Source organism: Mizuhopecten yessoensis, unplaced genomic scaffold (assembly GCF_002113885.1).
Source record: "Mizuhopecten yessoensis strain PY_sf001 unplaced genomic scaffold, ASM211388v2 scaffold5913, whole genome shotgun sequence".
Classification (NCBI taxonomy): Eukaryota; Metazoa; Mollusca; class Bivalvia; order Pectinida; family Pectinidae; genus Mizuhopecten; species Mizuhopecten yessoensis.
The window spans coordinates 698,609-710,540 of record NW_018406286.1 but is presented as its reverse complement, the minus strand read 5'-3'; the positions used below and the strand labels follow the sequence as shown (position 1 = coordinate 710,540).

The following is an 11,932-nucleotide window of genomic DNA, read 5'->3' as shown; positions in this document are numbered from 1 at the left end:
ATTATTAACGGATTAACTTCAAACTTCACAACAAGGTTAATTACCATGAAAGCTCGGACAAGTTCGATAACTGCCATTATCCGACCATTATTTGTGGAGTTATGCTCCTTTATGGACTTGTCGAAACAGTGTTGGCTCGATATCTCAAGTAATTATCAACGGATTAACTTCAAACTTCACAACAAGGTTAATTACCATGAAACCTCGGACAAGTTCGATAACCGCCATTATCCGACCGTAATTATTGGAGTTATTCCCCTTGGTTTCATTAATGCGATGCATGTGTTCCATGATGTTGAATTGCACTCATTGATCTACCAGTTATGTTGAATGATTTCTCTTTCAATATCAATTACTCACAAATACTTCATATATTTCAATCATACAAACAACTGCTCATTCAATGTGTGACGGGCGTATTATATACCGCTCGCGGTAACCTTGTTTTATCTCCAGGTTCTACAGCTTTCCTCAAACATTAAAACCTTGCATATCCTTTAATAACATAGCTGTTAATAGGAAGTAAAAAACCCAAAACCAACCACAGCAAGCTACAGACGGTAAGTAGTATCACGACTCCAGGCCTTACAATTCTGTAGAAGTTGATTAAAGGAAAAGTTCACTACTAATAAATGACTGATGATGTGCACAGACATCAGACTTCAGATGAACTAGAATTGTAGCAATAGATCAATAGCAACAATTTCTAAGGCCTTCTTGGATGCAACAGGAAATAAAAGTGTTGGTAAACCAACACAATTATAAGGCACAGAGAACCGCAACCTAGGCAATAGTCTAGTCCCAAAATGGTTCAGGAATCAGAGGTGGATACTGGGAGTATTCAAACAGGGCTCCACCCAAGACAAGTGCAATACAATAAGATGATGGAGCATCAACACCAAGGATTTTGTTATGGTGGACATTTTATTGTGTTGACAAGTTTTGGGAGGTAAGGCCAACCGTCATCAGAACAACATGATGGCCTTGCCTACCGAAACTTGTCAACACAATAAAATGTCCACCGTGACAGAATCCTTGGTGTAGATGCTCCATCATTTACCCGATTGTATTTGCTCTTCATAGTAAGGAAGATAGTGAATGCACATTTTCATGTATAGTTCCTTAACTATGCTAAATATAAAAGTATAAACTTTATTTATTTAACAACAATTATGAAACAAGTTTTTACAACTTATACCAATCACTCTTGTTGGCCCGGATGCTAGCTTGTGGGGGGATCTTACTGTGGGAGGAAACCGGAATAGCTGGGAAAAAACCTACGTGGTCGGGCAGGTGACCCCCATAGCTTTTCACGTCCGATCGGGGAATCTAACCCCGGCCGCCTTGGTGAAAGGCAAGTACGCTATCCACTGTGCCACCAGACCTCCTATGCTGAATTATGATAGGGACCTGATTGTAATGAAATGGACCTTAGATTCCAACCACAACAATGACTTTTCTAAACCAGAATGACCTCATTTAATGTGCTACAGTCAAATGTGTAACCGGCAGTAAGTATCAAAGTTTTCAGATCTTCATAATTTTTGTATTTTTTGGTTATTTTTTACTTGGTCAATACATGTAGTAACTTCCCAAACAACACTGGATCCTTGCAAATGTAAGTTTGTAGGATAAAAATTATTTGAACTTGGTATATGGGGCAGGAAAGTAATTCCAACAGTGTAGACAATATGAGGTTGTCAAATTTTCAGGGCAATCCTCTCCTTTAGCGAGACAATTATATAAATACATACATAGCGGAACTGGACTGGGTCGATCATCGGTGACCAGGTAGCTCAATTGGTAGAGCGTTCATCTAGAGTTTGGATGGTCCCAGGTTCAAACCCCAGTCAGGCCATTACATTTTCTCTTTCCCCTGCTACAGAATTGGCGAGCTTGCCAACCCTTGTTTCAAGCATCGGGCGTACACTTAGCAAGGGAATACCTGAACTTGGGTCGTAAATAGTTGTCTTCAGGGCTGAAGACTAAGAAAAAGGAGGGAGAAATGTATCGGAACTGGACTGGGTCTATCATCGGCGACCAGGTAGCCCAATTGGTTAAGCATCCATCTAGGGTTTGAACCCTGGTCTGGCCGTTACATTTTCTCTCTCTCCTGTTACACAGTGTTACACATATATTTGCCCTGCAGGTTATGTCAATGAGGAAATCACTGAACCTTTGGATTCCAATAAAGAGTCTCTTCATCGATCGACTCAATTCGGCCAGTCCCGTTTTGTTTAGGACTCGGATAGGAAACCAAAAAGTTTACAAGGTGAGTAAAACTGTTAAACTACACCTTAAATCAGATTTATTCTCCCCTTTAGAAAACGAGACAAACAACGAGTATGTCATACATTTATTAAAAAGTTCAATTTGTCAATCACACAATCCCCTATGATGGGGGTAGGCCATACTGCATCGCGGCCAGGAGTTTACTGAAGGGTGTCTCTATGAAGTCTGTGTACCGATGTTTGGTAAAGTCACTGCCGTTCCAAGGTTGTGACATAATTTTTGTGTACAAATTGTTTCCAGTATCAAGCCATGCTTGGTTTTTAACTCCACTTTCAGAACTGAAGTCCAGTGTATTTAGTTGGAAAAACACAAAGTTTATGCCGGTTTCCCCGACACTGACGCTCTGTATACAGATGGGTTCTGGAAGTGTCTGTACATCCTCCTGTTGAACAGATGAAAAACATACTAAAGTTACATGCTAATCGAATCTTCCTTTTGCTTAAATTAATAATTCTGTTTTAGTAAAATCTAGTTCATTCACAGTTTAGAATTTCACAATTATTGTTTTCATTTATTCTGCTGTTAACTCATTCACCCCTGAAACTTCATAATAAACTATTCCAACCTTTGAATTGGAAGAGTTCAAATGTGTCTTCAGGGGGGAATGAGTTAATGGCCCATCAATATAAAGTGGTTTCTTAGGGCCACCAACACATGAAATTAAATGAAGTACTCTATGAAAAACACCAAATTAATGAGCTGTAAAATATATCTTAAGCAGTCATAAGTATTTTAAATGTTTACATTTGAAAACACCAAGGAGTACAACAGTGGCAATGTATAATTTCAGAAATACTTCAAAGTGCTACATCTTTTAAATTATTCAAAATCAGGAAGAATCTAGAAAACAAAAAGTGAACAAATATTTGAACAATTTCACCACGTGACCAGATTTGATTATACAAAGTCTGAGTAACCATATATATATAATTATATATTTGTATTTGTGTCCAAGCTAAAGTGTACATAGGCCTAAGGAACCTAACTTGATAACTTACCCCAAATCTAAGTCTTGCCTCAGCTATAGTGTAGGCAAGACAGAACATCACAGACCTGGCTTGTCGGAAATCGTCTTTCCAAAAGTCGCAGCTGGACGTAACAAATGTATGTGGATGACGGTCAGTGTTACTCAAGAAACCTGAAAAATATAACATACAGTGTTTTTGCAAGACATAGAAGTCGGGGGATAAAATCTGGTATAAAATTACAAATTCTGACCCCTTTATATGGCAAACCGTATAGAACCCGGTCTGCCTTGTTGAATGGCGAGGTCGTTATCCACTCCACCATCCGACCACTCAAAAGCCATTTTAGGACCATATACACCCCCAAAAGGAGGTAAACTGAAACCCTGATATAGACATTTCATCGTCAACATCTTTAAAAATCTAAATAAAATGTGCAGAGTTTAAAACACCCCTGACCTCTTCTTGAGCTATGGAGTCATGATGAGCCGTATTTCTGTAAAACTATACTGTTACCATAGTAATGTTGAATTTTACCTTGAACTGAAAATGATGATACTCATACTTGTTCAAGGTAATTTTGTGTTAAGTTTCATGAAAACCCCAGCTTGAGTGACACCAAGCAATTTTCTGTAAAATTCTTTTTTTGGTAACAATAAGCTTGACCTTTGACCGATGACGACCATACTTGTAAAAGATATGTCCAAGGTAAATGTGTGACTACGGCTGATTCAGTGATGACAAAATAATTTCTATAAAATTCTATAGATAGTCATGATGGACAGATAGTGACCATACTTGTGCTTGTGAAAATGTATATCCCAAGGATAACATTGTGAAAACTTAAATCAAATAATGTCATCATCGTCTTGAGTGGTGACAAGAATTGGGAGAGTAATTGAGACAGACTGGATGAAAACATAATGCTCTTTATCTCTCAATTACTAAAAGGTGGACTGGGGTCCTGATGGTCGCTGATTCGTTTTCCTGTGACAAATATGGTGTCTGTGGCCCTCCCTGTGGTGACAGGGAATTAGAACCTTGGTTGCAGAGGTGTTCAAGGGCGTAAACATTTAAAAAAGGACGTAGTTTTAATTGTAGATAGGATTATGGTCCCCTGCTAGCTATGCACTAGAGGAAATTTCCCCTAAGTTCAATTGGTTCAATCTGTAGATTGGCAGGCTGGGAGGCTGGAGGTCAGTGGTTCAAGTCCTTGTGAAATCACACTACTGCCTTCCCTGTTAAATTAAATACTTGCCAAATAACTCCAGGAAAAGTAGACCAATATATACTCCAGACTCACCTACGCTGTTGGTTAAGTTATAAAAATGTGTTGATTTGAAGTCTATGGTTGGCAGGATGGGGAACATGTTTGGTAAGATCTCCTCAGTGGTGCTGCTAACTGTAGACTCATCAGAAAACGGAGGTAGTGGATAGCTCCCTGTTAGTAAGAAGTTCGGCGTACCCTTCAGTACAATTTCCTCACCTACAAGTAAACCACATAGACAAACAGTGTCAATCTGATAGCACCTAGCTCCATTATTATACTTCAACATATATATATTTATTTTTTATTTTTTATTTATTTATCCTAGATTGATTGTTTTAATTCCAAAGCCATCAGATTTCGTTTTTCTCATTTTGATGATTTTAAAAATATTCACTAATAGCAATTTTATCTGGTGTCATTAAGCTGATGACACTTGTTATAAATCAGTTCATGGATATACAACTATAGAGTCCTAGGTCCAGTTCAAAGCATTAACTTCTAACTTTACTTAAAACTTTGATCTGTTACATTTTCAAAAAAGATTTCAATTTGAAACTAAATGGATTCAAAAAGATCACCTGCAGTCGATAAATACGCTAATGTTTAACTCATTTATCCCTGAAGACATTTGAACTCTTCCAAATCAAAGGCTGAAATAGTTCATTATAAATGAGTTAAAAGATTTGGGGAATAGAAGAAATAAGAAATTTCCTCATCGCTTCTATGTAGTGCCTCTGTCCCAAATTGGACCCAGCGCAATCACAAAGGTACTAAGAGGATTTTTTTTAATAACACCTATACCCCAAATCTTTTATAGTTGTCTGATTCATATTGTTATTTCCAATGAAATGGCAAAATACGAGTTAGAAAAACTTAAGGACAGATTTTGGTGTAATTTTTTTAAGTAATTTTTTAGATATTCCTCAAAATCTGAATTTTTAAAAGTTGTGTTAACAACTTGTTAACTCATTCACCCCTGAAATTTCATAATGAACTATTCTAACCTTTGAATTGGAAGGGTTCAAATGTGTCTTCAGGGATGCATGAGTTAATCTTCTTGGGTACTAAACAAGTGGCCCTTGAAGAGAGTTGTACTAAAATTTCTCAGCTTAACAACGAATAAAGGAAACTCATCTAAAACCGTTTTGGTCAATATACACTAACTGTAAGTCTCCGGAGTTTATCAGGAGCTTTTTAGGAGACAGACCGTGTAATAAAATTTGAGAAAAAGAATTCAACATAAAATAAAACCTTTTTTTTTCAAAACTTTGGTGAATCACTATCACAACTCTGAATACATAGACTTTGACTGTTGAACTTTATTTAAGACTAATCCTTTCTATATACAGTATACTGGGAAACTTTCTCCTGGTCAAATATTCACTATTTGTTGATAAATTGCACCTTCGCCCAGCGTAAATCTCACCCTTAACGTGAAAATACTATATACTGTATATTGGGTACTAACATTAACTGTCATTAAATGATAAATTCGCCCTTGGAAGGACAAAAAAGGCCAAAGATACTCCACGGTGAAAATTCCCGGTATACAGTAACTATATACTGATTCAGGGAATTCAGTCAATCATCAGGTTTTTCGTAAATTGATGCTTTTATTTACTTTAATTCCGTATTGGCAATTTTGAGGTGTCGAATTGGGAGAAAAGTATATTTTTCCCCCCCGGGAATGGGTCTTTTAAACAGACTTAAAACTTACTCTGATAAACTTTGATAAACTTCGGAGTGATAACCCACCTGAGTCTGGCCCCTACTTACCCATAAATGTGTAATGCGAATCAAACGCGGGCTTGACATGAAGCTGTCGGTCTGTGATGGCAGCTGGGCAGTGTCCATTGACAATAATGTTGGCCAGGCGTACCAGGTTAGTATTGAGAATGTGACTACAAAATAAAACAGATGCATTTAGCATCCAATACTCAAACTCAAACATTTGGCTAACATATGTAGCGGAACTGGACTGGATCGATCATCAAACCCCTGTCTGGCCGTTACATTTCTCTTTTCTCCTATCACACATATAAATTGAATTATTTGATCATTTTTTTTAAGAACAGTTCCTTGTCTAAATCTCAGGTCTGACGTAGGTGTGTGTACTCTGTTATTCCTGCCCCGTGAATGTTGAGGTCTGAATCATGTCTAATCCCTGTACTACCCACAGGAAAGATTCATTGATGTCAAGTAAACTTCCTCTAAGACTTTACCTGAGGTACACTTAATGCTTTCAAACGGAAAAAGTTTTTTTTTCTTCTTTAAGTTAAGGAAAATTCATGAAACTGGTGCCTAGCTACCAACATATTCCTTTCATGTACAAAATCAGGTATATCTTAACTAAGAAAATCCTTATTCTGTGTATATTTGAGACCTGACTCTGCTTTGTTTTCTCGTACATTCATGCATGCGACGCCCTGTAAAATTTCAGGTTGTAGTTTTACCTAGGTACTTGGGGAGTTGCCAGTTTCCAATGAGTTGGAAAGCTCAGTTTGATTTTTTTACTTCAACATTCCATATCGAGAAATTCTAGATCTGATTAAAGTTTGTGCACTTACAAGTGCAGGTGTATATGTTTTTGTTCCGAGAAACCACAGACTTGAGTTAGTTCTATATACTTACATACTCCTACTCCTAGGAATTCCGTATTCACGTTGGAAGTTCCACTTGATACAGGACTTATCGATTCTCCTCGGAAGTTTGTCCTTGGCTGGGTCCCATTTCTGACTCTGCAGGATGATCCGCTTCAGGAGTTTATTCTAAATTTAACCAAACAAACAACTATCATTTTATCAATAAAAGTCACCTTGAGCTTGTCTTAACCCTTTCACCCCTAGGTAACTTGAGTAGACTCTACCATACATTCATCTGGATGAGTCCATGAATGTCTACAGTGGTGAAAGGGTTGACATCCAATAGGATACAGAAATTTAGTACTAATCTCACCAAGTAATTTAAACTATATTAAAATAGTTATTGCAACTTAAAAGTGTATCTTAATCACTCTAACTGGCCCAGGCGTTTACACACTGGGAGTCTAAATTGGGGAGGTTATTAAACTATATAACCCAAGCTTCACCTTATCTAGCCAGTGATTTATAACCTTCACTTTACCTGGTTATTAGACTATATAACCTTCACTTTACCTGGTTATTAGACTATATAACCTTCACTTTACCTGGTTATTAGACTATATAACCTTCACTTTACCTGGTTATTAGACTATATAACCTTCACTTTACCTGGTTATTAGACTATATAATCTTTACTCTACCTGGTTATTAAACTATATAACCTTTACCTTATCTAGCCAGTGATTTATAACCTTCACCTTACCTGGTTATTAGACTATATAACCTTGACTTTACCTGGTTATTAGCCAGTGATTTATAACCTTCACTTTACCTGGTTAGAATGCTCCACCCTATCCATTAGGCTAGACACTCCCTCAGGCATTCCGTTGTAGACGATCGACTTGGTCAGATGCTGAGCTTGTCTGATACCTGAAGTGACACAAATAATTAACTGCATCAGAAAATCATCAGTACCAAATGAACTGTTCCTCCTGGGTTACAGAAAATATCGCTCAAATTCTGCACAGTAACCCAGATGAGTCACTTTGAGCTTGTCTTAACCCTTTCACCCCTAGGTAACTTGAGTAGACTCTACCATGCATTCATCTGGATGAGTCCATGAAGGTCTACAGTGGTGAAAGGGTTGACATCCAATAGGATACAAAAATTTAGTACTAATATCACAAAGTAATTTAAACTATATCAAAATAGTTATTGCAACTTAATAGTGTATCTTAATCGCTCTTATTGGCCCAGGCGTTCACACAAAGGGATTCTAAATTGGGGAGGAAACCAGATTACACAGAGAAAACCCATGTTGTCGGGCAGGTGACTCCATTACTTTCCATGTCTTGCTGCAAAGCGAGTGTGTTATACACTACGCCACCCCACCACCCAAAGACATATATGAAGTATGGTAGAAAAGAACAGTTGTTTGCATCAAGTACCTTCAATGAAGCGAGTCGTGTCAGTGAATTCCATCACTGGTTTAGTGTTGTAGCCAGGTAGGTCCTCCTCCGGACCCTTAGTTGGAACAACTGTGGCAGGTACAGCCACAGGTTCCAATTTCTCTGAAGTCCTCTCGTTGTTATAGGGGTCCTTGATTTCAATACCTGCAATTAGTATATAATTGTATTAAACATTAAATTTCCTTTCTGTACAAAATATGTCATTGTGTATTTATATATTCACCATACCCTGCAATGAAACCACAAACTGACAAATGTGAGGTGTCCAGTTGTATCAACAAAATGAAACATTGGTTATGGTAGTCAGTCGTGACACTTTTCTACAGTATATATATATACAGGCATCAAAAGCTATTTTCAAGTTAAATTTGTGCTATTTCCTCTATGTACAAAAACAACCATGGTTTGCTTGCCTTTTCAGCGCTTTGAAACATTTCGATTTTTTCCCTCATGCTTTTTAATAGTGATTTTTCTTCATCCTTTCAACAGGGGCATGTGCCTTTTTTGTGACTTTAGGAAATTATCAAAAAGCATGATTTTGGGAAAATACAGCAGCAATTAATCTAGGGGAAGGCCCGCCCCCAAATTTACCCTATAAAATCACTGTTTAGTCAGAAGGTGTGCAGTTTAACTGTTTGCAACAGCAAATTTAAATGGGCAAAGAAGACCAACGCAGAAAAATGCCTAACAAAATGGAGTTTTCGGCCTAGGAAGAAAGTTCACACAATTGTGTTAAATTGCGAAACAAGAAACTAAATTCCCACTGCAAATATAGCACACCGAATACATGGGATATGAATTTAATAGTAAACTGCAACGTCATTTCTATCTCCTGTGGTAAATGTAATGTTAGTGAGATAAATATAACTAGCCTGTAGAGTCAAAGGAGATCTGGAAGTGAAATCACAAGTTGCATTAGAAAGAAATACAGCAATATGAAAAATCAGCATTCTCATTTTCTTGAACGTCTGGCTCCAGTTGCTGAAACGTTGGCTAACTTTAACTAGAGATAAGTGAAATTTTCACCTCAATTTTTTTTCAAATAAGAAGTCTTTCAAAGAAAATGCATCTTCAAAACATATCAATCAAATCTGTATCAGCAAAAAGTGTTCTTGATTTTCCAAAAACCAATATATAACTTAACTTTTTTTCTAGATACATTTTTTTTACTGTGCATGGGTTTATAGATAGAAATTCAAAATCTAAGAAAACAAACATTTTGTATGTGTTTCATTCTGTTAACAAACACTTATGACTAATCATGGACTCTTTGGTCCAAAATTGTACAAAAATTAGTGAATTTTTGAGAACAGCTGAGATTTCCTAAAACATTCCATTCCTCACCTTTAAGTACCAGTGCTTTAGGTAAACCTTTATTATCAGCCACTTTGTATGGGTACTTGGCCGCCCATGCTCTTTTGAACGGCCTTACTATCTGGTGCTTTAAAAGTGGTGGAGTCAGTCTCATCTTGGATAACTTGGCTGAGAGATCTGCAATGATATGACAATGAACCTAAATAAAATGTCACCACCGTGACACAGAGTTTCAAAGTTTTTCGCAGCCATCGAGCCACTTTTTGTATATTAATGAGGTTGACATCAGCCTCATGCCGAGACTCGTGGTGTGATAGACTGGAAGCGTAGCCATTTTTTCGCTAAAATAACCCAACACTGCATGTTACGGCACAAAGCTGACATCAACCTCATTAATATACAAAAAGTGGCTCGATGAATGCAAAAAACTTTGAAACTTTGTCACGGTGGTCAAGCTAATGGTTATAAGCTTGACATGTACATATTCAATATTAAATTGCTATTTTATAAATACTTGCGCTGGGTGTGTGTGTCGGTATGTCTATATGTCATGGTGTGTGTAATGTACCTGTATTATATCAGGTTGTTATTGTGACGTGTGAGAGGCGAGAGATAATATTGGCCGAGAGCTCAAGAGACACTTTGACCTGCATGAACCCATATGCACATGGGAGCCTCACCTAAGCGCCCCATGTGTATTGCAACACGAGTCTAAGAAATATAACCCTGAAGGGAGCATGCAGCACTGATGTTTAAACTATACCTAGATCTGCATGTGTGCCTTAAAGCTTACAGCCACAAAGTAAAGTCCCTGTCTCCTTGTGTCTCCTTCAGTGTCTCCTTGTTGCGTTTTAAGTTTCATAAATAAAACCAACTATAATATATATTGACAATTTGTCTTGGAGTACTATATATATATATATATATATTGGAGTCCGGAAATCCATTTAGAATAGTGCACTCATGTGACATCTGCCATGGTGTGTGTTTTTGGAGGAAACAGAAATCATGTCCACGGAAGGAGAATACATTTTACGTGCATATCGGAGGTTTTTAAAAGAAAACTTATCCTTCTTTTCTTACATCAACTAGAAATGTTTTTGATACAAGAAAGTTAGGTGGGGTTGACTTTTCGACATCGAGAGCTTTATATAATCATTGAGGGCGGCATTTCTACCTAAAGTCTATCTAAATTAACCCCTAAACATGTAAAATTACTCTGAACACCTTGGTTAAGGTCTACTCCTATAACATATGAGGCCGCTGGTCAGCCTTTTTTCTACTGGATATGATTTTATCGACTGTTACGCGACCACTGTCAAGTGTCTCCCTGTGTAAACCTCTAACAATGTTGTGTAATATAGATGGGTCGGGTCGCTACAAAACATGTTAATGTCACAATAGTGTCCTAAATCTGGGGCAGAGTCGACGGGGTCAACATACCAGGGATGTTTTCTGCTATCAGGATGGTGCACTGTGACCTGAAAGGTAATGTTCGGGTAAGTGAAGATGTCACATTCCATAGCGTTTTGTTAGCAAAATCAAAAGTAAGGCTGCACAAGATCTTTACTTTTTGGGTTTTGAGTCTTGGGGTTATAAATATGATGTTTCGTTATAAATCATGGCAGTCAGACGTATTGATTTCTGGAGAGTGCCACGGCGTAGTATTAGACATTGTAACAGGAGAGAAAAATGCACAGCCAGACTGGGGTTCGAACCCAGGACCCTCCGAACTCCAGACGGACGCTTTACCAATTGATCTATCTCACTAGGGAATAGTTTTAGGGAAGTTTCCTCGCAAAGGGGGTAGTAATTACCCTATTTTCGATGAAACTTCCCCATTTTCGATGAAACTTCCCCATTTTCGATGAAACTTCCCCAAAAAAGTTTTATTTCCCCATTCCCGGTAGGACTTCCCCTTTTCTGTGAAATTTCCCCTTGGTCCGCTGAAACTTCCCCTTTCTGCTGAAACTTCCCCTTTCCGCTGAAACTTCCCTTTTCTGCTGAAACTTCCCCTTTCCGCTGAAACTTCCCCTTTCC

The 11,932-nt window shown here is 37.8% G+C and overlaps 1 protein-coding gene across 2 annotated transcripts in view; it reads right to left on the bottom strand.

The window, feature by feature from the left end:
- Positions 1-2,341: 2,341 nt before the first annotated feature.
- LOC110451286 (39S ribosomal protein L37, mitochondrial-like) overlaps positions 2,342-11,932 on the bottom strand; it is a 26,127-nt gene continuing 16,536 nt past the window's right edge. The window contains exons 2-10 of one of the 2 annotated variants that reach the window (XM_021499211.1): positions 11,336-11,373; positions 9,923-10,069; positions 8,558-8,722; positions 7,942-8,039; positions 7,159-7,295; positions 6,304-6,428; positions 4,561-4,743; positions 3,291-3,430; positions 2,342-2,674 (exon numbers count right to left, since the gene is read on the bottom strand). In XM_021499211.1, coding sequence (XP_021354886.1) covers positions 2,393-2,674; positions 3,291-3,430; positions 4,561-4,743; positions 6,304-6,428; positions 7,159-7,295; positions 7,942-8,039; positions 8,558-8,722; positions 9,923-10,046 — 1,254 coding nt within the window. In that variant the 5' untranslated portion in view covers positions 10,047-10,069; positions 11,336-11,373 and the 3' untranslated portion in view covers positions 2,342-2,392. The remainder of the gene's footprint in view (positions 2,675-3,290; positions 3,431-4,560; positions 4,744-6,303; positions 6,429-7,158; positions 7,296-7,941; positions 8,040-8,557; positions 8,723-9,922; positions 10,070-11,335; positions 11,374-11,932) is intronic. The other variant, XM_021499210.1, reaches the window with a different exon arrangement.